General features: G+C 43.9%; 1 protein-coding gene across 1 annotated transcript; it reads right to left on the bottom strand.

Moving 5' to 3' along the window:
- Window positions 1–22,149: 22,149 nt before the first annotated feature.
- On the bottom strand, window positions 22,150–23,483 carry LOC135152039 (uncharacterized). Its single transcript, XM_064091453.1, has 2 exons — window positions 22,963–23,483; window positions 22,150–22,636 (listed from the first exon to the last, which is right to left on the bottom strand). The coding sequence occupies exons 1-2, from the start codon at window positions 23,481–23,483 to the stop codon at window positions 22,150–22,152; spliced, it is 1,008 nt and encodes a 335-aa protein (XP_063947523.1).
- Window positions 23,484–25,675: the final 2,192 nt, after the last annotated feature.

Below are 25,675 nucleotides of genomic sequence, written 5' to 3'. Positions count from 1 at the left end.
ATACAGATGACCCCTAATAACTTTTACTGATAACTTTTTGAAATTACCGCAGCGTGAACATGGACAAGTTATGCTCTTAGGATCTTCACTATTATCTTCAGCATAAATCAAAAAATTTTCAACCCCGATTTCATAGTCTAATGTGTCCATGTCTTTTCCGATCCATGTTTTATCCATATGGTGTTCCATTTATAAAGGACCTACCTAATTGTCATTACGAAAATATAATTAAATACGGGTTTCACACACACACACACACACATATAAGCTCATGCTATAATAACATACGTTAATTTAACTACCTAAAAGAGTGAAAATATGCTACCATAAAGGTTAATTACACTATAATCGGGTAAGAATACACTGTAATGAATCATTCAAAACATTCAAGGATAACAAATTGCAAGCATTATACAAAATCCAAACAGTGTGCATTCTTAATCGAACAGAAATTAACTTTCAGTGAGTAAGCAAATTGCAAGCATTAAAATTACAACTTTAACTTTCATACTCTATAAAAAATTTAAAATAACAGTTGTGCATAATAAATCCAAACTCCAACAAAAAACAACATCTAAGTATAAAAACAAAGAACAAAAAATTGAAAGTAAAATCAAAATTTGAGAATGGGTATAAAAATAAAGTACCACTCGAACCACTCGAACAAATCCAAAGGCAGACTCGAACCCAAATGAAATCTGAGTTGTAAATCGAACCTTGAAGCCCAAAAATTGAAAGCTCTAACCTTTAATCCCTGAAATCCAAGCTTAATCGAACAAAACACAAGGAGAAAAAAGGGAAATAAGTTAGAACCAATCCAAACCATAACTCGAACCAATCAAAACGAGACTGGAACCCAAATGAACTCCGAGTTGTAAATCGAACCTCTAAGCCCTAAAACTGAAGCTCCAACCTTTAATCCATGAAATCCATGCTTAATCAAACAAAACAAAAGGAGAAAAAAGGGAAATAAGTTAGGTTAAATCGAAGAAACGAGAGAAACAGAGGTGAAGAAGAAATTTGAGTGAAAGAAAACAAAAGTTTGAAAAGGGGAGAAGAACTCAAGTCAATGGAAGCCAATGATCATGTGACGCACTCATTAGAGAAGTTTGATATACTGAGGGACTACAGGATGAAGTTGAATCCCAAAAAATGCGTATTCGGGGTTTAATCCGGCAAGTTCATGGGATTTATTGTCAATCACAGGGGAATCGAAGCTAACCCTTCGAAAATCAAGGCCTTAATCGAAATGAGGTCGCCCGGGAATGTAAAAGAGGTACAATGCCTTACATGCCGGGTTGCCGCTCTAAACCGGCTTATCTCGAAACCTTCAGACAAATGCAGAGAATTCTTAGCAGCCATAAAAAAGGGTCAAAAATTCGAGTGGACAACAGAATGCGAGGCTGCCTTCCTGAAGCTGAAGGAGCAACTTGGAAGCCCGCCACTGTTGGCAAAACCAACGGGGAGTGAAGCCTTTATCCTTTACATAGGGGTTTTCGGGTTCTTGATTAGCGCCGTCCTGATCAAGGAGGAAGAGCAAGCCCAGCAGCCGGTATATTACGTGAGGAAGAGGCTACTTGATGATGAAACCCAATACTCGAACATGGAGAAGTTAGCCTACGCATTAATATTGGCTTCTCGTAAATTGAGGCCTTACTTTCAGGCTCACAAGATAGAAGTGCGACTATCCTTCCCTCTCAGACAAGTCTTACACAAGCGGAAAGCCTCTGGGAGAATCATGAAATGGGCAGTCGAGTTAGGCCAATTTGACATAGAATACAAGCCGAGAATCGCCATCAAGGGACAGGCACTGGCTGACTTCATCCTGGAATTTCCACCCACCTTTGAGGTTGAAGGGATGGAATGTGTACCCGAACCTCAGTCTCCAATAACCATACCCGAGAATTGTTCCCCTTGGTGGAACCTGTACGTCGATGGGGCAGTCAATGGAAATGGGGCCAGGGCTGGCATTGTCCTAGTTAGCTTGGAAGGGCACAAGCTGCAAAGCTCCATTCACTTCAACTTTAATGTCACCAATAATGACGCGGAGTATGAAGCCCTAATAGCGGGGCTGAAGTTAGCACTAGAGATGAGGGTTGAAAATATGAATGTTTATAGTGATTCGATGTTGGTAGTTTGGCACATTAGAGGAGGCTTCCAGGCTAGGGGTCCCCGTACTGATCTCTACATGCGGTATGCCCAAGAGCTAATTGGGAAGTTCAGATAAATCAAGCTAGAACAAATACCGAGGGCTGAGAATTCAAATGCAGATGCTCTAGCTAAGTTGGGTTCACAGAGGGATGCACACATGCTTGGGGTGATTCCCCTAGAAATTCGGTATCAGCCCAGCATCCCCAAAATCGAAGTCTTGGACGTTGAAATTGAGGAATCTCATCTGTGGACAACCCCAATTCATTAATACATAGCCAACGGAACCCTGCCTGGGGATAAGGATGAAGCCCGAAAATTGAGATACAAGGCAGACCAGTATGTTATCTACGATGGAGTTCTTTACAAAAGAGGGTTCAATCGACCCCTCCTCAGATGTGTTGCCGGGATAAGATGCGAGTACATAATGTGTGAAGTGCATGAGAGAATCTGTGGGAATCACACGGGGGGTGCTTTCCTCTCTCACAAGATTCTTCGTCAGGGCTACTATTGGCCTACCCTTTACAAGGACGCTCATGCCTTCGCCAAAGCTTGTGACAGTTGCCAAAGGTTCTTTAATGCAAACAAGAGTCCAGCGGTACCTCTGAAAACTTTGACAAGCCCTTGGCCATTTTACGTCTGGGGATAGATCTGATTGGTGAATTACCCAAGGGAAAAGGGGGTGTGAAATACGTAGTTGTGGCTGTGGACTACTTCACTAAATGGGCTGAAGCTGAACCCCTGGCTTCCATAACTGCAAGGAAACTGGTGGATTTTGTTTATCGAGCAATCATTTATCGATACGGTGATCCCTCTAAGCTCATATCAGACAATGGAAAACAATTTGACAGCAATGAGATGATGGATTTCTGTGAACGTCTTGGGATAAAGAAAGGGTTTTCCGCGGTATGCCATCCCTAGAGTAACGGTCAGACGGAGGCCGTGAACAAAATTATCAAACATACCCTGAAAGCCAAATTAGAAGAGAAAAAGGGGTGTTGGCTCGAGGAACTTCTGATGGTATTGTGGTCTTACAATACCACCCCAAGGTCTACCACGGGTGAAACCCCATTCACCCTAACATATGGGGTTGAAGCCATGGTTCCCGTGGAGGTTGGAGCAGGATCTTTTCGAAGGGATAACTATGACCCTGAAAACAATGAGGTCAATCACAGGCTCTACCTAGACCTAATTGAAGAAGTAAGGGATACGGCTCAGTTGAAACTCGCTGCGTATCAATAGAGGACCCGTAAATATTTTGATAAGAAGGTGAGGGCTCGACCCCTCAAAATGGGAGACCTGGTCCTCAGGAAATTGATGCCTAACATGAGGGTTCCCGCTCATGGTGCCTTCGGTGCCAAATGGGAAGGCCCGTACATCATCAAGACAGTGCTTTGAGAAGGTACCTATCACCTTACAGACATGGATGGGAGACTCATACCACGGGCATTGAACGCCCAACATTTAAAGAGGTATTACCAGTAGCTTCAACCGGGTAGTATTTCTGTAGGCTTCGGCTTTGGTGTCAGGACAATGAAGGTGGTTTATTAGCTGTAATTTCTATGCTTTTAGAAAAAATATCAGGCTACTATTTGCTTTATTTGCTAGGATGCTCGAGGGGTGGTGTCTTCACACCCCCCAAAAAATATGCTATGTTAACTTTTGATCATATGATTCAATAAAATTTCGAGGTTACCTGTTATGAAAATCTTGTATATGCTTGCTTGCTTACCATGATTGTTAATTGAATGCTTCGTGTATGCTTTAAAAGAAGTTAGGACTTCAATTGCATCTAGTTCTCCACCATAATTGTAATTATGCTAAAGAACTGGGGGGGTAGTAGGCATATCATTAACATTACTTGGCTTAAATTTAAAAACTTGAAAATCGAACATGTTAAAACTTAATAAATACAATCCAACAACTTGGCTTCACTCATTGGAAGGAAAGCTTCAAGCTTACAAGGTTAAAGCTTATCAAAGATTTCAAGGCTAAAGCTTATCAAAGCTTTCAAGGTGTTAAGATTTTAAAGCTTACAAGGTTTGGGCTTATCAAAGCCCTTCAAGTTTAAAGCTTATCAAAGCATTCAAGGCTAACGCTTATCAAAGTTGTCAAGGTTTTATGCTTTTCAAGCTTACAAGGTTAAAGCTTATCAAAGATTTCAAGGCTAAAGCTTATCAAAGCTTTCAAGGTGTTAAGATTTTAAAGCTTACAAGGTTTGGGCTTATCAAAGCCCTTCAAGTTTAAAGCTTATCAAAGCTTTCAAGGCTAAAGCTTATCGAAGTTGTCAAGGTTTTATGCTTTTCAAGCTTACAAGGTTAAAGCTTATCAAAGCTTTCAAGGTGTTAAGCTTTTCATGCTTACAAGGTTTGGGCTTATCAAGGCCCTTCAAGTTTGGGCCTATCAAAGCCCTTCAAGGTTAAAGCTTATCAAAGATTTCAAGGTTTTAAGCTTTTCAAGCTTACAAGGCTAAAGCTTATCAAATCTTTCAAAGCTAAAGCTTATCAAAGCTTTCAAGGTGTTAAGATTTTCAAGCTTACAAGGTTTGGGCTTATCAAAGCCCTTCAAGGTTAAAGCTTATCAAAGCTTTCATGGTTTCAAGCTTGCAAGGCTGCATTTATTGGAAATAAGGCCTATCAAAGCCCTTCAAGGTTTAAAGCTTATCAAAGCTTTCAAGGTTTCAAGCCTTTCAGGCTTGCATGGTTTTTGGCATACAATAGCCCTTCAAGGTTTAAAATTGATCAAAACGTTCGAGGCTTGCCTTCAGGGCTTACGCTCAAGATTTACTCTCAAGGCTTACATTTGGGGATTACTGCAAGGCTCACGCTAGGGGCTTGCCTTCAAGGCTTATGCCCAAGGCTTACTCTCAAAGCTTACGCTAGGGGCTTATGCGTGGAGCGCTGATGTCGAGTTTACATTTAAACTTAAGTTTACATGTGCTTATGTGGATTGTTACCAAGTTTTCTTGGGGGATAAACTCCTCAAAATCCCAAGTTGGTCATTTCTGTTAGCAACCTAAGTCAGAGTGAGACTAAAGTCCACTTAGCTGCATATTATCTGGCAAACGTTTGAGGACTTTTACGTTAATTGGGGAATCAAGCATACCATAACCCCGTACATTCTCAAGGAAGAAAGCACTACCTAAGGACAAGGTTTCAGGGGTCGCAACCCCCGATAACCGAGTTTACTAAGTTTTAAGTATAAGGTTACACCTTATATTCATTCTCTCTACCTGCATGGAAGGTTAGATGGCGAATACACACAACACGTATGGAAAATAAAAAGAAGTACCGATCGTATAAGGCAGATGAACAAATGAAGCAGTTGTGATAAAAATAAAAAGGGAAAATTCCTCCTGGCACCAACAGGGGGAGGTCCCTATAAATACCAACATCTTGCGAGGCATCCTGAGGTGCCCGTAACCTCATCCATAAAATATTCAGTTCATGATGCAATGCGCCAAGCAGAAAAATTCAAGATTAATTAAAGGATAAATAAACGCTAGGAGAGAAGAGGTGGAAGGATCACGAGGCAGCTGGAGGAGAGGAGGCCTTCTGGGTTTCGCTGGTAGCTGGGGCATCTGGAGAAATCAAGTCCTGCGGAGAGGCTGCAGTTAGGGTCTCCACTGAGGCCACCACATTAGAGTCCTCAAGGGGTGCCTCGTTAGCCTTCTACAAGTCTTCAGCCGCAACCTCTCTCGCAACGGGACCCCAAGAAAGGCCCTCGGTGCCTGCCACGAGTTTCTCCAAACTAAGAGCATCTTCAGCCTTGGCCTCCTCCAGGGCGACGGCCACATCAGGCCCCAGCTTAGCCCAATCGTTATCAGGGAGGTAGCGGTAGGACGACTTTACGCAGTCTTTGACCCTCGCGGCAACCCCGTCCTCAAGGATAGTGGCCTCCCGTTGTTTTCTCCCCGCTTTCTTAGTAGCAGCTACATCCTGAAGGCCCTTCACCTGCAGCTCCAGCTCCTTGACCTGCTTGCGCAGGCCATCTACCTCCTCTTTGCGGCCGCGCCTCACCAGCTCCTCCTTCCTTTTCTCCCGCAATGCCCTGGTTTCTGCCTCCTTGAACTTTAGGTTGGCCTTCTGGAAAGCGTCCATCTCCTTGATGGCGAAAGCCGGATCAGCCTTAACCTGTTTCAGGTCTCCCCTCAAAGCCTCATAAACCCGGGCGGTGTCATCCACATGCTCGTTGATCTTCAAGTCGAGGAAAAGGCTCTTGGTATTGGCCACCACCCTGTCGTGGGCAGCCTCAGCCGGAGACAGCCTGTCCCACTCCCGAATAACCGCCTCGGGGATTTGATCGTTAATCATCCGGGAGAAAAGTTGAGTTTTTTGTGAGGATGTGGAAGCAGGGGAGGTGCGAGCCAGGGCTAGCCTAGGCTTCTTAGACCGGGCTTCAGAGGTGACCCCCGCCTCGGCATCCTTGGAGGAGTCCCGTTTGTTACCACCGGAAGAAGCCCTCTTCTGTTCCATGGAGGAGGCGGGAAGCTGAGAGATAGGAGTTGTGACTAGAGCCCGGGAGCCGGAAGCCTCCCCAAACAGATCTTCATATTTGGTAGATCTCTTCACAAATGACGGGATTTCGGAAGCCATATCTGCAAGACAAAGAGACAAAGAAAAATAGTCAGAAACCGTGCAGTAATTAACAAGGATATAAAGGAATGCAAATACGAGCATGGTAGAGAGTATAAAAGTTCCAAGGCATGTAGCATAGAAGACAAGTAATTCTAATGTTACAATAAAGATGAAACTTGGGCTTCCTATCATTTCTACACCACCGTGGTGGGAAAACCGAGCCTCTCCAGATTCTCTGGAGTTAGCAGGCTGGAGCCATCACCCAACCTGGTGGATAGCCCCAACACATGCTTGGCGCTCTCAAGGGACTCTCCCGCCAAAGGAGTCTGCACTGGCATGTCTACAACAAACACAAATATAAGGAAAGCTAAATGGGAAGCCTAAAGCTAAATCGGCAACGGACAAAGGAGAACGCTGCCTTACTGGGGTACAGGTTGAAATCCTTCCTGTAGACAGAGCAGTCATAGCAGTAAAGGAAGAGCTTCTACCAATCAAACATTGACTGATGGTTATCCTTGATTCCCTTCTTATGGTAAGTCCTCCCTGTCAGCTTCAGCTGGTAAAACCAGCCCAGCTCAAGGGCCGACATCTGAACCCCATAGTGGATGTAAAGGCAAACCGCCATGCGGTAGGTGTTGGGGTGAGCTGCATGGGGGAGACTTCATAGAAGTCCAGGACCTCCAGGATGAAGGGGTGAAGAGGTAGAGACAGCCCCAGCCTGAAGAACTGGGAGGAAAGCACAACATTGGGATAGTTAGTCTCCGACTTAAGACTATTGAAGCGGTGACACCTCTCTCCAGGCTGCGGGATCACCAAGGTGCAACCGGGGTTGTAGGAATCCAAGATGGACTGCAGCCTGGCAGGTGTCATGTTGGAGTCCATTTGCTCACAGAACAGGATCACAGCAGGGGGTTCCACCACTTCGACGGAAGCCTCGGCTTCCTGCTCGAGCTCCTCTGGGTTCCCCTCAGAAGCAGCAGCGACGTCCACTTGGGGCCCCAGGGTTCCCTCCGCTTTGCTGTACTCGGAAGTGGTCCAGTTGAGCTCCTTCACCACCAAGTTGTTCCTGGATCGGGTCCTGGAGCTAACCCTTAAGCTTGGCTGAACAGGATGGGGGTCCAGGTTAGGAGAAGGGTCCAGGTTAGGAAGGAATCAATAATGAGTTCAAGATAAGAAACAACTCAATGGAGGCGAGATGAAAGAAAGAAGGAAAAGGGAAAAAGGTTTATGAAGAGCTGGGCTGTAGATTTGAAGCCTTACAAGTATGTAATAGGCATGAAGGGGCTCCAGTTGAAGCCCCAAGGTGTAAAGGGACATTCTCCCCCAAGGGGGGATGGTAAGGGTTGCAGGTGACGATTCATATTGTCCACCTATCAACGGGAAGCCCAGCCGGGCGCCCAGGCCGGAGAGCCCGATTTTAATCCTATCCTCAATTACAACAATAAATATCAAATTGTTACTCTAGCCTACGAGATAACCAAGTATGGCACGCAAATCACACAATAGTACAATCAAAGCAGACAAAGGACCCAAAGGGGGTTTCGATCGCGAAAGAGGGGTTTCCCCCTAGAGGCCGATTGAGAACCTAGGGTTTACTATCTAGGGTTGCGATTGGGGTTTCGAATTGACGCAACATCGTAGCAACATTAGGGGCGATAATCCGGTCAAGAAACGTACAAAGCATAATCGGAGATGAATTAAAGCGAGTGGTGTGTGTGTGCATTCAACAATAGGTGTGTACATTCGATTAAAAAGGCATGCAAAGAAGATTAGCAGTTCGATTTGTCACACTAACCTCAGGCAAGTCTAATGTGGGTGTGGGCACGCATACTGGGGTGAACGTCGAAAAGAAAATGAAACTCAGGCAAGCATGGATCATGTAAACATTTAGCAACAAGCACGATTTCATATGGTGTGAATGTAAAGAAAAGGAAAACTAAAGATTTAAGAGGCATACCTTTGGTCAGAAGTAAGTGAAAGCTGAAGTGGATGCCAGAGAAGGGGATTAGCACTCGCGCTGTGACTGGCTTGGCGTGGAAGTAGCTTTGATGGTACACGGTTTCCCGAGGTGAAGCTAGCAAGTGAAGAGGAGGAGTTCAGCTGGGACTCTATAGCTAGCCAACTAATTAGGAGCTTAGTTTAGTTTGAATTAATTTGAAATTAAATTAAACCCCGAGATCTTTGGGATCAGCCTTATCTCGACATGTTGTGATGCACGCGGGAAACTAAAAGGGCGGAACTGGATGTATGGGAACTTTGGGAATAATTGTAATTATTTTGGGGAAGTATATTCGAAGCTTGCAGCGGTTACAATAAATTAAATTGTGATGAGAGGTTTTATTATTATGAGGGTAGAATTTCATAAATATTTCTTGTTTCTTACACCGAGTACGCCCACGTGAGCTTAGAAATATCTTATGATTAACCCCTAGCATAATTTTGAGGCTTGCAGCTGAATGACAGAGGGTTACCGTTCTTAGGTTCCTCTCGTATTTCATACTTCAAGGAACCGGAGGGTAGTTGTTGTGCCACAAAATCTCCCTGGGCTTATTTTATAGCCCATTACATTATCTGGGCTTTATTTGGGCCTAGTAGAGTCGTTTGGTAAAGGATATTGGGCTTCACCATGGATGAGTGGACCATTGAAGGCATGCAAGAAGGCATATGGGATTGCATTGGAAGCATAATGAAGGCTGCCATCAGAATGGGGTTGCACCTGAAGGCACTTTAGGGGTTACCTCTGCTAGGGGTTACCGCTAAGTGCATCCTGGCTTGCAGTTAGGGGATGCCGCTGGCAGGGCTTCCGCCGCCTGGGCAGAATTGCAGGCAGACTCCAAGAAGGACTTTTCTTCCTTGTTTTTAGGAGGACGAGTTGGAGGTGGATTGGGAGTATATTAGCTACCATTTATCCAATAATTAGAGGATAATCATGCTTGTTTGGAGATAATTACAACATATATACATATCTAGTGCAAAAAATCGGATAAACATTCAAGATGAATGCTTCAAGTGACCAACTTGGAGTGGGATTCCGCTGGATAACTATGGAAGAAGGCTGTTTTATCCTAAACTAGAGGGAATAAGAGCTTATATTTTCGTGGTATATATCTCAAGAACTACATGGGCTTGATCCTTATAAATAGGGTATGTAGGCACCTTGCAAAGGGACGATTGGATTCTAACTCACGAGTTCTACACTCTAAAGAGAAGCACGTGTAACCTTCGTGACATATTCTACGGGCAACTTCAGGACAAAATTCCATAATTCCGTCCTCTTTGCTTGGTCCTTTGCAAGCTCAGCCCCTATAACACACTAGTTTATCTATAGTTTATGTTAAAGGTAGCCCCTAAGAGCTAGCCGTGATTATCGTAGTTGTAACGAATATCCCTATAATTGTGCTATACGGTTCTGGGGGTGTTGCATCAATTCCTCTCACAACAAGCAACATATGCTCTTCCTTGACCTTTCTTGCCTTGACCGCTAGACTCTTTGTCTCTTTTTCAGAATTGCTTTGGCTTTTTGCACTCTCTAGCAAAGTGTCCAAGCTCTCCATAGTTAAAGCACTTAAACTTTGATCTATCCACCATCCCAGATTTATATCCACCACCAGAGTTTCCACCAGCATCCTTTCTTGAACCACTCCTGTTGAACTTTGAGTACTGATGCTGAGCTCTAAATGGTTTGTTCTTTCTGAACTTTAAGTTTTTGAACTTCCTTGCCATAAAAGCCATGGAAGGGTTGTCCATACTTTTCATTTCCTCGAGGGTATAGACACACATCTTCATCATCATCTTCCAGTTCCACGATAACCTTGTCATCTTCATCTTCCACCTCCTCAATTTTTAGAGTGGGCGGTTGAGTCTGCTGGAAGACATCACTAGGTTCGTCTTGCTGACTGATTCTAGGATCATGAGCAATTAAAGCATTAGACATGTTGGCCATCTTGTTCTTTGATCCAGACTGGATGGCTCTCTTTTGAAAGTATTCTAATTCATAAGACTTTAGAACACCATAAAAATGTTTCCAGAGAAACATTGTTGAGATTTCTTTCTTCACGGATAGCTGTCACTCTACTTTCCAAATGAGTTGGCAGAGTGAGTAAGAACTTCAGATTGACTTCCTTCTTGTCATAGTGCATCCCATGGAGTTGTAATTTGTGACGGCCTCAACCCTGGGGTAAGAGTTGATGTCAGTAATAATAATTAAAAAGAAATACAACCGGAATATATAATAAAAAATACAACCCCCTAACCAGGATCTTGCCAAGTTTAAGTATAATTTAAGTCACTTGAATATTACAATACCATAAATCTTAAGTCTGAATACAATCGCTGATTATTATAACATACATAACCCTTAGAATCTGACTCAACTACCTCATAAGTGCCAAAGATAGGTAATCGTCTAGGAGGTCTGGTTTCAGGCATCTGAAAGAGGTATATAGATATTTTGTAAGGATGAGCTATGAATCGTTCAGCAGTACCAATATGAATAAACAAGATATATAATCGTAAAACAGTTTATAAGAGCAAGAGTATAAAAATCACGCATGCTTTGAATATAAAGTTGTAAACCACCATTTGATATAAAAACTGGAAATCAACTTTTACTAGCATGCTTTAAAACGTGAAAAATTATAAGTTTTAGTTTCAAAATTTTTTCACTAGCATGCTATAGCAGATTTTAATCTCAAAACAAATTATTAGATATTATTGTGAGAGGAATTGACACAACACCCCCAGAACCGTATAGCACAATTATAGGGATATCTATTACAACTACGACAATCACGGCTAGCTCTTAGGGGCTACCGTTAACATAAACTAAAGAAAAACAAATGGAAAACAAGTGTGTTTAGGGGCTGAGCTTGCAAAGAACCAAACAACGAGGCCGGAATTGTGCAATTCCGTCCTGCAATTGCCCGGAAATATACGTCACAAAGGTTACACGTGCCTCTCTTTAGAGTGTAGAACTCGTGAGTTTATGAATCCGAAATTCATCCCCCTTGCAAGGTGCCTACATACCCTATATTTATAGGGATCAAGCCCATGTAGTTCTCGATTTAGGACTCTGAAGAGATAAGCTCTTATCCTCTCTAGTTAGGATAAAACAACCTTCTTTCAGTAGTTATCCAGCGGAATCCCACTCCAAGTAGGTCACTTGAAGCCTTCATCTTCAATATATATCCGAATATTTGCACTAGATATGTATATATGTTGTAATTATCTCCAAATAAGCATGATTATCCCTTAAATGGTGGATAAATAACAGCTGATATACTCCCAATCCACCTCCAATTCGTCCTCCTAGAAACAAGGAAGAAGAGTCCTGCTTGAAGTCTGCCTGCCTTTCTGCCCAGGCGGCGGAAGCCCTGCCAGCGGCATCCCCTAACTGGAGCCCTGTCGCTGCAAGCCAGGATGCACTTAGCGGTAACCCCTAGCGGAGGTAACCCCTAAAGCGCCTTCAGGTGCAACCCCATTCTGATGGCAGACTCCATTATGCTTCCAATGCTAGTCTGTATACCTTCTTATACACCTTCAATGGCTCACCCAACCAGGGTGAAGCCCATTATCCTTAACCAGATGATTCCAGTAAGCCCAAATAAAGCCCAAATAATATGATGGGCTATAAAATAAGCCCAGGGAGATTTTATGGCACAACAACTACCCCCCGGTTCCTTGAAGTATTAAATACGAGAGGAACCTAAGAACGGTAACCCTCAATCATCCAGCTGCAAGCCCTTAAATTTTGTTAGAGGTTAATCGTAAATTATTTGTAAGCTTACATACATTAAAATATACTTCCCATACATAATTACATACATTAGAGCTATGCCCGATGTAAGAAACAAGAAATAATTCAGATATACTTCCCATACATAATTATAAAACCAACTTCATTGTACCTTAATTGTAACCACTGTAAGCCTTTAATATTTGTTCCAAAATAATTAAAATTATTCCTCAATTTGTCCGGGCTCACACAAATCCAACTCCAGCCCTTTTAACTTCCAAAGCTTATCCAAATATTTGAATATAAGGCTTATCCCATAAATGAAATTCGAAAATCGTTCTAACCCCAACCAAATCGCCTAGATTTAGGCCTGTCAATGGAGCGAAAATCCGATCCGACCCGATCCGATCCGGGGTCATTTTAGCGGATATGGATTTTAGGGGATAGCGGATATGGATCCGATCCGATCCGATCCGCCTAGATTTTAGCGGATATGGATATATGTGAGATCAAACTTCAGTTGCGTGCATGGGAGAACAGCCCAGAACAGTGCCTTCAAATGATGGCAGGCCCTATGAATTTGAAGTTCTCAAAATACTGGGATGAGTGTAGCATCTGCCTTGCGATTGCTGTGATTCTTGATCCAAGATTTAAAATGGATATTATCGAGTACTATTATGATAAACTTTATGGTAAGGAACTCTCTTATTCACACGTTGAGAAGGTACGAACAATCTTCTTTGATCTTTATATCGAGTATGGTGGCAGAGTTATTACCAATGAGAGTACAATATCTAATTTAGGCTATGAAGAGCTTATGTCTAGCAGTGGCGTAGCAGATTCTACTTCACCACAAGTTAGCAAATTAAATGAGTTTAAAAGGTGGAGAATGATGGAAAGATCAGCTGGGAATCGGTATGTTGCTAAGTCAGAATTTGATCAGTACATGGAAGAAGAAACTCATCCAACAATAGGGAAGTTCAATATACTGAAATGGTGGTCAGTGAATGGTAGCAGATTCCCGACTATCAGTAAAATTGCACGAGATGTATTAGCCGTTCCTGCAACAACAGTTGCGTCTGAATCAGCCTTTAGCATCGGTGGGAGAGTAATTGATGAAACACGTGCTTCTTTACTTCCCGAAGCAGTGGAGGCCCTAATTACTACGGCTGATTGGATTCCTTCAAGGAGACGTAAGTATACTGCACTTCCGGTTTTAATTTATCAGAATTTGAAATTATTTTTATTGACTTTTTGATTTACTGATGTAACAGAATCTAAAGAAACTGATTCTGAGTGACACTATTCTTGTTTAATTGGATCAGTCTGGAGTCTGGACAAAATGATAAGGTACAATATTTCAAGGTTTTATGTTAAGTTACCTACTGCTTGTATCATGATGTAAATAATAAATTCATTTTTATTTGAATTAACAGGTGTAACAAGGATATGGTACTGGTGTGGTTTCTCTTTGTGCTAAACATTGTGCTCTGCAATCTAGTCTTGGAGTGGAAGCTTGCTAATCTTTTTAAATTTTATTTATAACTAATTTAGTTTGTAATTTGTTTCGAGACTTGGGATGTAATTTTTGACTTTGTAATTTAAATTTTAACATTGTTATTTACTTGTTTTATTTGCATTTTAGATAATGTTAAAGCCATTTAAAAAATATATATTAGTAAGTAAATGGATTGGATATCCGATCCGAGATCCGTGATCCGAACGGATATGGATATGGATCGGCCTAAAAAAAATCCGGTCCCGATCCGATCCGAATCCGAATCCGATAAAAGAAATGGATATGGATATGGATTGAGGTCGATCCGATCCAAACCCGATCCATTGACAGGCCTACCTAGATTAGTGGTGCAGCTGTGGAGTCCCAATTAAACTCTACCCCTTCAGCTGTCTAATCCCCTCCTTGGGAAGCTTCACACCATCAAGACTTCTGCATGCTCGGCCAACTGCAGCGCGCCACCTGGCAGGGCTGTCCCCCACTTTCTCCCGCTATATATACATTGACCCGAAGCCTTGCCTCACTTTTCTTATATCTCCTAAACTCTTCACTCTCCCACTTCTCACACCCGAAGAATCCCATGCGCAGAACTACCACACTTTTCCGGCGTTCTCTCCGGCCCCTTCTCCGTCGTAACACAAACGTATGCGCTCCTAACCTTTTCGTTTTTTTTGTGACTCCATGCGCTTGATGTTATATGTTTATGTGCTCCATGTTTGATTATCATTTATCTTTCTCGACTGTTCACCTTGGTATGCGTGCACACACCCACACTCAACCATCTGACAGTATTACAGTAGATCGAGCTGTCAATCTGTTTTGCATGTTGGTATAACCGAATACATAAACTCGTTTTATGAATGCGCACACACCACATGCTCCGATTTGACCCTGATTACGTTATGTGCGTTACGTGACCTGCATACCATTCCCGGTGTTGCTTCGACGCCGTGTCGATTCGAATCCCCCAATCGCAGCCCTAGGTCACAAACCCTAGGTTCCCAATCGGTCTTCAAAGAAAACCCCTCCTTTTCGATTGAACCCCTTCTGAGTCTTTTATATGCTCTGGATGCATTGCTGTGTGATTTATTTGCTGTGCTTGTTTAGCTGGTAGCTTAGAATAGTGATTGATCGTTCGATTGTTATGGTTATGGTTTGGGGGTAGAATCAGGCTCCCCCTGTGGGTACCTTTCGTGGTTTTCCGCTAATAGACAGAGAGAACAACACCGTCACCAGTAGCCCCTATCGCCTCCTTTAGGAGGAAAACGGTTCCTTTATACTTTGGGGCTTCGACTGAAGCCCCTTTCTACCTACTCCATGCCTGTAGGGTTTCATATCTGGAGCCCACCCTTCCGTGGCCCCTTTTTTTTTCTTCTTTTCCTATCCTCTGTCTGAATCCTAGCTCTTCGTCCCCTTTTTTCATTTAAGTTCATTTTCTGACCCCGTCCTTTCCTCTTGTAGATGTCTCAAGGATCCATGTCCTCTCATTCATCCCAGTCTGCCACCAGCAAGGCCCCAATCCTCGTGGTTGACACGGGGTCCTCCCTCAGCCTGAACCCTCATCCTACGCAGCCTGGCTTGAGGGTTAGTTCTAGGACTCGCTCCAAACGTAGCTTGGTTGTGAAGGAACTCAACTGGACCACCTCCGAGTCCAGTAAGGCGGAGGAAACCCTGGGCCCCCACATGGACGTTGCTGCCGCTCCCGAGGGGGCTCATGAAGAGCTTGAGCGGGAGGCTGAGGCTTCCGTTGAGGTTGTTGAGCCTCCGGTTGTGGTCTTGGCTTGCGAGTACATGGACTCCATTATGACCCCCGCCAGGCTGTAGTCCCTCTTGGAGTCCTGCAACCCCGGTTGTACTTTGGTGATCCCGCGGCCGGGTGAGAGATGTCATCGCTTTGCCAGCCTCAAACCGGAGACTAATTATCCTAACGCCGTGCTTTCCTCCCAATTTTTCAGGTTGGGGCTGTCTCTACCCCTTCTCCCATTTGCGTGCATTGCTTGTGCTTCTTCCATTATTGTTGTATTTCCCTTAATACTACTATGTTTTCCGCCTAATCCTTCCATGCAGGTAGAAGAGATGAACGCAGGGGGTAACCCTATTATTGAGGATGTACATGTTGTCCAATTTCCGGGGGTTGTGACCCTTGGGACTTTATTCTTCAGGGTCGTTTCCTTCTTTGAGGATGTATGTTGATGTGACTATGTTAACTCCCTGATAGTGTAAAAGTACTTACTCTTTAATAATCCGTCCAAGCATAAGTAAACTTGACTTTATGTGTAAGCCTGGCGTCGGGGCTTCGCCCGTAAGCCCCCAAGTGTGAGCCTTGAAAGATATCCTCGGGCGTCAGCCTTAAAGTGATCCCCAGGTGTAAGCTTTTAGAATAATCTCCAAGTGTAAGCTTCGAGCTAACTTCAAGTAAGCCCTGTAATAACTCCACCAAGTTAGCCTTACAATAATCCCACCAAATGAGCTTTGGGAGCCTGGATAGGCATTAAACTCGAAAGCCTTGATAGGCCTTCAGCCTTGAAAGCCTTGATAAGCTTTGGCCTTGAAAGCTTTGATAAGCTTTAAACCTTGAAGGGCTACTGTAAGCCCAAAACCTTGAAAGCTTGAAAAGCTTTAGCCTTGAGAGCTTTGATAAGCTTTAAACCTTGAAGGGCTACTGTAAGCCCAAAACCTTGAAAGCTTGAAAAGCTTTAACCTTGAAAGCTTTGATAAGCTTTAAACCTTGAAGGGCTACTGTAAGCCCAAAACCTTGAAAGCTTGAAAAGCTTTTGCCTTAAAAGCTTTGATAAGCTTTAAACCTTGAAGGGCTACTGTAAGCCCAAAACCTTGAAGGCTTGAAAAGCTTTAGCCTTGAAAGCTTTGATAAGCTTTAAACCTTGAAGGGCTACTGTAAGCCCAAAACCTTGAACGCTTGAAAAGCTTTAGCCTTGAAAGCTTTAATAAGCTAACCTTGAAGGGCTACTGTAAGCCCAAAACCTTGAAAGCTTGAAAAGCTTTAGCCTTGAAAGCCTTGATAGGCTTTCCTTCCAATCAGTGCAGCCAAGTTGTTGAGCTTTGATGTTTTCGATTTCCAATTTCAAGTTTAAGCCAAGTAATATTTAATGATATGCCTACTACCCCCCGAGTTCTTTAGCATAATTACAATTATGGTGGAGAACCTGATGCAATTGAAACCTTAAATACTTTTCAAAGCATACACGAAGTATTCAATTAACAATCATGGTAATCAAGCAAGCACATACAACATTTTTGTAACGGAAAACTGCGAAATTTTATTGAATCACATGGTAAGAAGTTGACATAGCATAATATTGGGGGGTGTAAAGACACCACCCCCCGAGCATCCTAGCAAATAAAGCAAATAGTAGCCTGATAATTTTCTTAAAAGCATAGCGATTACAACTAATAAACCGCCTTTATTGTCCTGACCCTTAAGCCGAAGCCTATAGAAATACTACCCGGGTGAAGCTACTAGTAATACCTCTTTAAGTGTTGGGCGTTCCATGCCCGTGGTATGAGTCTTCCATCCATGTCTGTGAGGTGATAGGTACCTTCCCAAAGCACTGTTTTGATGATGTATGGGCCTTCACATTTTGCACCGAAGGCTCCATGAGCGGGAACCCTCATGTTAGGCATCATTTTCCTAAGAACCAGGTCTCCCGCCTTGAGGGGTCGAGCCCTCACTTTCTTATCAAAATATTTATGGGTCCTCTATTGATACGCAGCAAGCTTCAACTAAGCCGTATCCCTTACTTCTTCAATTAGGTCTAGGTAGAGCCTGTGGTTGACTTCATTAATCTCAGGGTCATAGTTGTCCCTTCGAAAGGACCCTGCTCCAACTTCTATGGGAACCATGGCTTCACACCCGTATGTTAGGGTGAACGGGGTTTCGCCAGTGGTAGACCTTGGAGTGGTATTGTAGGACCACAACACCATAGGAAGTTCTTCCGGCCAACATCCCTTTTTCTCTTCCAGTTTGGCTTTCAGGGTGTGCTTAATAATTTTGTTTACGGCCTCCGTCTGACCGTTACTTTGAGGGTGGCACACCGCGAAAAAGCCTTTCTTTATGCCCAGGTGTTCACAGAAGTTTATCATCTCATTACTGTCCAACTGTTTCCCATTGTCTGATATGAGCTTGTAGGGAACCTCGTATCGACAGACGATCGCTCGATACACGAAGTCTACCAGCTTCCTTGCAGTGATAGAAGCCAGGGGTTCAGCCTCAGCCCATTTAGTAAAGTAGTCTACAGCCACAACTGCATATTTCACCCTTCCTTTCCCGTTGGGTAATTCACCAATCAGATCTATACCCCAAACAACAAACGGCCAGGGGCTTGTCAGGGTCTTCAGGGGTACTGCTGGGTTCTTGTTTGTATTAGAGAACCTTTGGCAGCTGTCACAGGCCTTGGCGAAGGCATGAGCATCCTTGTAGAGGGTAGGCTAGTAGTAGCCTTGATGGAGGATTTTGTGAGCGAGGGAGGCACCCCCTGAAAGATTCCCACAAATTCCTTCATGCACCTCGCGCACAATGTATTCACATCTTATCCCATCAACACACCTGAGGAGGGGCCGATTGAACCCCCTTTTGTAAAGGATTCCATCATAGATTACATACTGAGCTGCCTTGTATCTCAATTTTCTGGCCTCATCCTTGTCTGCAGGCAGGGTACCGTTGGCTATGTATTCATGGATCAGGGTTGTCCAAAGGTCAGACTCATCGACCTCAACGTCCAGGACTTCAATCTTGGGGATGCTAGGCTGATACTGGATTTCGAGAGGGATCACCCCAAGCATGTGTGCGTCCCTCTGAGAGCCTAACTTGGCCAGTGCGTCTGCATCCATATTTTCAGATCTTGGTATTTGCTCTAGCTTGATTTCTCTGAATTTCCCAATTAGTTCCTGGGCATACCGCATGTAGAGATCGGTATGGGGACCCCTAGCTTGGAAGCCTCCTCAGATGTGCCAGACTACCAGCATAGAATCACTGTAAACATTCATATTTTCCACCCTCATCTCCAAGGCTAGCTTTAGCCCTGCTATTTGGGCTTCATACTCCGCGTCATTGTTGGTGGCTTTAAAGTCGAAATGAATGTAGCTTTGCAGCTTATGGCCTTCTGGACTGACTAAGACAATGCCAGCCCTGTCCCCATTTCCATTGACAGCCCCATCGACGTACAAGTTCCACCAAGGGGAACAATTCTCGGGTATGGCTATTGGAGACTAAGGTTCAGGTATGCATTCCATCCCTTCAACTTCAAAAGTGGGTGGAAATTCCAATATGAAGTCAGCTAGCGCTTGCCCCTTGATGGCGGTTTTTGGCTTGTACTCTATGTCAAATTGGCCTAGCTCGACCGCCCATTTCATAATTCTGCCAGAGGCTTCCGGCTTGTGTAGTACTTGCCTGAGAGGGAAGGATGTTCGCACTTCAATCTTGTGGGCCTGGAAGTAAGGCCTTAGTTTACGGGAAGCCAAAATCAGTGCGTAGGCTAACTTCTCCATATTCGAGTAACGGGTTTCAGCATCAAGTAGTCTTTTGCTCACATAATATACTGGCTGCTGGGCTTGCTCTTCCTCCTTGATCAGGACAGCGCTAATTGAGAACTCAGAAACCCCTAGGTAAAGGATTAAGGCTTCACCCTTCAGCTTCAGGAAGGCAGCCTCCCATTCTGTCGTCCATTCAAATTTTTGCCCCTTTTTTATGGCTGCAAAGAATTCTCTACATTTGTCTGAGGGCTTTGAGATAAACCGGTTTAGAGCGGCAACCCGACCTGTAAGGCATTGCACCTCTTTTACATTCCTAGGCAACCTCATTTCAATTAAGGCCTTGATTTTCGCAGGGTTAGCTTCGATTCCCCTGTGATTGACAATGAAGCCCAGGAACTTGCCGGATTTAACCCCGAATACGCATTTTTGGGGATTCAACTTCATCCTGTAATCTCTTAGTATATCGAACATCTCTGATAAGTGTGTCACATGATCATAAGCTTCCTTTGACTTGACTAGCATGTCGTCCACGTATACTTCCATTGTTTTCCCAATCTGGTCCTTAAACATTTTGTTGACCAGTCTTTGATATGTGATAAGTGGATTTTATATCCACTTGGAAGCCTTCGTTTTGACTTAAATGGATGATCTGGCCTCAAGCTTTTGATGTTTTTGATATGTTTTAGTGTGATGTTGTGTAGGTTTCTTTGGAGGAGAACGAAGAGGAGATTCATAGCTTTCATTGAAAAAAAACGGCGAAGTAATCGGATGCGCGAGTAAAAAGTTATGGACAAAGAAGTGGGCTGCTGAATTGGGGCACCCGCCCCAAATCTAGCGCACCTGCCCCACTGGCGCACCTGCCCCAAATCTGGCGCACCCGCACCAAACCGTCAGCGAATTTAGGCCCGTTTTGGCCGTTTCTGATCCGTTTGAAGGCTCGATTGCTGGGAAAGTTAAAGGAAGGCTTGGGGGACTAAAAGCAATAACCTAGAATCATTCCAAGGAGCACGTGACGGCTACGGAGAAGATCGAGATCGAATTTCATACTTTTTACTTTTATAATTCTTCGAAGTAGGCGTAGCTTTGGATGCTCGTTTCGGATTTGTTTCTTAACTCTTATTCTCGTACTTTGACTTTGTTTTTCATATTCAGTACCATGTTTACATTCGAACCCATGATGATGAGAAGTTCGATTATGAACTAATCATTATCGTGGGATTCTAGCGGATTTATATATGGATTTCAGTAGTTGATTTGCCTTAATTATTAATGTGATGAATGTTTGATTTCTTCGTATTGGTTGTGCTTATTCTTCTTAGATGCGTAGCTAACATCTAAGTTGTGGGTTAATCTTTATTGAAGCGACAGTGGATATATTGATTTAGAACTTGCCATGCGAACATAGGATTATGTATTCGATATACATGATTAGTGGTGTGATTTTAACCATCTTGCATCGCCCTATGTAATCTTGATAGATAACTTGTTCTTCAACCGTTATGCTTTCAAATTCTATAGACATATAGGGTCTAAGCATAATTGGTGTCTGTTTACCTTCTATCTTAATTGTGGATGTGTAGCAGTATGGTGCACGTATAACGACAGTTAGCGTGTATCAGTTTCGTGTTATCTGATTAGTTATCAACCATCACATATCGATAAGGCATAACTCTGAATGAAGTATATAATGAAGTTAGAATCCCATGTCTTAATCTCAATAGTAATTCGATTTTAATTCTCCTAGCTATAATTCGATTAAAATAGTTAATTTAGATAAAACCAACCAAATTGTTATTTGTCCGAGCATTGAATAATAATCATACATTGGTGCATAAGTGCATATTTCTGAATACACCAGTCTCTGTGGGAACGAACTGAATTTGATTCTTTACTACTTGTGACCACGTACGCTTTCGTGATTTTGTGCGAACAATATGTAGCCCCAACATTTAGCAAACCGAATGGCATGCCGATATAGAAATAAAGCCCCATGTCTGTGATGAAGGAGGTGTGTTCCTGATCTGGTTCGAACATGGGGATTTGATTGTAGCCTGAGTAGGCGTCCATGAAGCTCAACAGTGCATGCCCCGCAGTGGAATCCACCAATTGGTCAATTCGAGCAAGCGGGAAGCTGTCCTTAGGGCAAGCCTTATTCAGATCAGTAAAGTCTATGCATGTTCTCCACTTTCCGTTAGGTCTCTTCACCAACACCGGGTTTGCTAGCCATGTAGGGTAGAAAGCTTCTTTCACTAGGCCTGCCTTTAATAGATGGTCTACCTCTTCTTGAAGAGCGGTAGCCCTTTCGCCGCTAATTGATCTTCTCTTCTGTCTAACTCCCTTTCTGTCTGGGTCAATATTGAGGTGGTGGTACATGACTTCTGGGTGAATCCCGATCATATCCGAATGGTTCCAAGTAAAGACGTCCAGATTATTCTTTAAGAATGCGGCCAGGGTTTCCCTTAGGTCCGGCCCCAATTGCTACCCAATTTTTAGTTCTTTAGTGGGGTCAGACTCATCCACCAAGATGGACAGGGTATCCCCAGCTGCTCCAGTCTTCACCTGGGTTTCCGACATCCTTGGGTCGAGGTCGATCTCAACGGTAACCTCTTTATTGCCACCCTCTTGGGGTTGCGTACCCAGGATTTCATGAACGGGAAGCCGTGTCCGGTTTCCAAGTTGATAGGTTACCATAGCACTGTTGAAGTCACAAGGTGCCTCGCACTCATTTTCTTGCTCATATCTCTATCTGCCATTTTTATTCTCTGGTATGCACTATAGGCCAAGATATTGACAGAGCTTCCGTTGTCGACAAGAAGCCTGTGTACATTGACATTTCCGATCATGGCTGTTACCACTGGGGCATCGCTATGAGGATGGTGTACCGTGCGTGCATCCTCCTCAGTAAAGGTAATGTCTATGGTCTCCCCTTTGAACATTTTGGGAGGCCTTTCAGACAGATGGCACACATTGGTTAAGGGCGGCCCTCGGGCTTCCCGTATATATCTTTTCATAGCACTGCGCCCATGGCCTCCCACGAAGGGTCGTCCGATGATCATTCGTACACTGCCAGCTCGGGTGTTACGGTTGGCTTCCTGGTTATTTGTTCTTTCAGCCTTCTTCTCCTTATACTTTTTAGCCTCTTGGGCTACAAACTCCGTCAGGTATCCTGTTCTGATAAGATCCTCTATGTGATCTTTAAGGTGAACACATTCCACCGTGTCATGTCCGTTTAGGTCATGGAAAGCACAATATTTTTCCTAGTCTTTCTTCTCAGGGGGTCCATTTCGGAAGGGCTTCCGGAAGAGTCTCGCCTTATCTCCGACCTCGAAAATATGATCTATGGAGGCCGTTAGAGGCGTGTATTCATGATACCTTGTTTCTCTTGCCTTCCTCATCGTTAGCCTTGATTTGTCGAAGCCCTGCGTGCTGGTCGTGTTCACAGTAATGGGTGAAGTCTTGCCATCTCGGCTTGAAGGCTTCTCACCAGTAGGCCTTACGTAAGGATTCCTCTTATAGGTGTTCCTTCTTTCTGGCTATAAGACCTATCCCTCTTATTCTTCCAGCTGCTACGGCTTTCAGACTTCGACTCCTTCTTCAACTTAGCTAGGGATTCCTCAATCACCTTATGGGGTTCCGCCCTAGCAAAGAAGTCAGCTAGGGTTTCAGGCTCCCATCCTTGCAACTCTTTCCAGAAGTCTGTACCAGGCCTTACCCCTGCTATCAAGAAATTCTTCAGGGTTTCTTTCGATGTTGGCCTGACACGGGGTACCTCTGAGTTGAAGCGTTTGAAGTACTCTCTTAACGTTTCGTGTTCCTTTTGCTTAATATTAGCTAGAGTGTTGGCAGGTGGGGCATAAGTAACGGAAGCCCTGAATTGTCCTACAAACAGCTCACTCAATTTCCTCCAAGAGCTGATAGAATTAGAAGGAAGCCTCTTGAACCAGTGGTGAGCGTCATCCCTGAGGGTAGCGTCCAATAAGCGACATTTTGTGAGGTCTGGAATTTGGTAGACCTCCATCTCAGTGTCGAACCGGCTAAGATACTCCACGGGATCCGTGGTTCCGTTAAATCGCAGGTCGCCAACCCCCCTGTAGATATGCTATAGGGGTGACTCCCTAACCCTCTTAGTAAAGGGTGACTTGACGGTAAGCTCGGCTTTCTACTTCTTATTGGCCTTCACCTTCTTTAGGGCTTCCAGCAGCTCTTACATCTTGCACTTATCATCCCCATCATCAAGTGCAACCTCATAGTCATCATCCAGGGGTTGATCTTTCTTCTTGCTTACTTCCTCATCATTGTGCGACCTTGAGCTTTCCTCATCATCATGAATGGAGATAACTTTCGACGGCCTTTGGTTTCTATCCTTTGACCGAGCTTCAGACACGGGCTTCTCCTGTCTTTGGCTGGGAGGAGCCCTGCGTTGCGAGCCTTCAGGTTCATCCCCGTTAGGGGCCTTGTTGCCAAGCCTGTGCCGCAAGTCCTGCTCGGTCAGTTTCCTTCCAAGGCGGTCGAACACACTAGTAGCCTGTGAGTGCTCTCCATCATCCATTTCGGGGTCAGCTCGATCCTCAGGGTTGCCACCTTCCTTCCTACCGCCTTCTCCATAAAAATCTAGCTTGGTGGGGGTCACCTTGCTAGCCTTTTTCGACCTTGCTGATTTCCTTTTCAGAGAAGCAATCCTTCAACTCATTCTCTTTATTTTTGCCTTCATCTCCTCGCGTGTTAATTCCCCGCTCGGAACATCGCTTTCACCTTGCGTAGCGCCTTCCGGCGTCTTGGGATTTTCAGTGTTTTCGGGAATTTCTGACATCTCTCCCCTCTAAGATCAGTATTGCCCTCCTTCTAGCGCCAAAAAGTGTTGTGAGAGGAATTGATACAACACCCCCAGAACCGTATAGCACAATTATAGGGATATCTATTACAACTACGAAAATCACTGCTAGCTCTTAGGAGCTACCGTTAACATAAACTAAAGAAAAACAAATGGAAAACAAGTGTGTTTAGGGGCTGAGCTTGCAAAGAACCAAACAACGAGGCCGGAATTGTGGAATTCCGTCCTGTAATTGCTCGGAAATATACGTCACAAAGGTTACACGTGCCTCTCTTTAGAGTGTAGAACTCGTGAGTTTAAGAATCTGAAATTCGTCCCCCTTGCAAGGTGCCTACATACCCTATATTTATAGGGATCAAGCCCATGTAGTTCTCGATTTAGGACTCTGAAAAGATAAGCTCTTATCCTCTTTAGTTTAGGATAAAACAACCTTCTTTCAGTAGTTATCCAGCAGAATCCCACTCCAAGTAGGTCACTTGAAGCCTTCATCTTCAATATATATCCGAATATTTGCACTGGATATGTATATATGTTGTAATTATCTCCAGATAAGCATGATTATCCCTTAAATGGTGGATAAATAACAGCTGATATACTCCCAATCCACCTCCAATTCATCCTCCTAGAAACAAGGAAGAAGAGTCATGTTTGGAGTCTGCCTGCCGTTCTGCCCAGGCGGCGGAAGCCCTGCTAGCGGCATCCCCTAACCGCAGCCCTGTGGCTGCAAGCCAGGATGCACTTAGCGGTAACCCCTAGCGGATGTAACCCCTAAAGCGCCTTCAGGTGCAACCCCATTCTGATGGCAGACTCCATTATGCTTCCAATGCTAGTCCGTATACCTTCTTATACACCTTCAATGGCTCACCCAACCAGGGTGAAGCCCATTATCCTTAACCAGATGATTCCAGTAAGCCCAAATAAAGCTCAAATAATATGATGGGCTATAAAATAAGCCCAGGGAGATTTTATGGCACAACAGATATATTGGACGCTAACAGGTGAAGATAGCTGATCGGTCTACCAACACCAGACGGCTCTAGTCGGTCATCACGAAATAATGTTCCGGAACTAAAGACTAGCTAGGTCTTTATACGCTGGACCAGGTGGTTTTGGGGTGTGTATAACCACGCTAGCCTCTAACGCCTCCATGCTGGGCCGTTACCAAGTAACGGAGCCTCTTACGCAGCTCCAATTAGACATATCTGATCCATTCCCAGTTTTCAGTTTGAATTATATCCATTATTTATCCCCTTTTTAAAACCACTACATGATATTCATGAATCAATACAATGCCTCCAGAATTTGAATCTCGGAATTTCATCTTAAGTTTAGTAATGATAATCACTAAACATTTTAAGAATTTGAATCTCATCCGGGAT

The sequence above is a fragment of the Daucus carota genome, chromosome 4 (genome assembly GCF_001625215.2).
Source record: "Daucus carota subsp. sativus chromosome 4, DH1 v3.0, whole genome shotgun sequence".
NCBI classification, from domain to species: Eukaryota; Viridiplantae; Streptophyta; class Magnoliopsida; order Apiales; family Apiaceae; genus Daucus; species Daucus carota.
Note: the sequence above shows the minus strand (reverse complement) of the source record. Positions and strands in the feature narration are given on the sequence as shown.

What these genes read in the sequence shown, in the direction of transcription:
- LOC135152039 (XM_064091453.1), bottom strand. Translation starts at nt 23,483, where the DNA reads ATGGAGGTCTACCAAATTCCAGACCTCACAAAATGTCGCTTATTGGAC. An exon ending in CCTATAAGAGGAATCCTTAC is followed by an intron (nt 22,637 to 22,962) that starts GTAAGGCCTACT and finishes GGATCTTATCAG; the next exon opens with AACAGGATACCTGACGGAGT.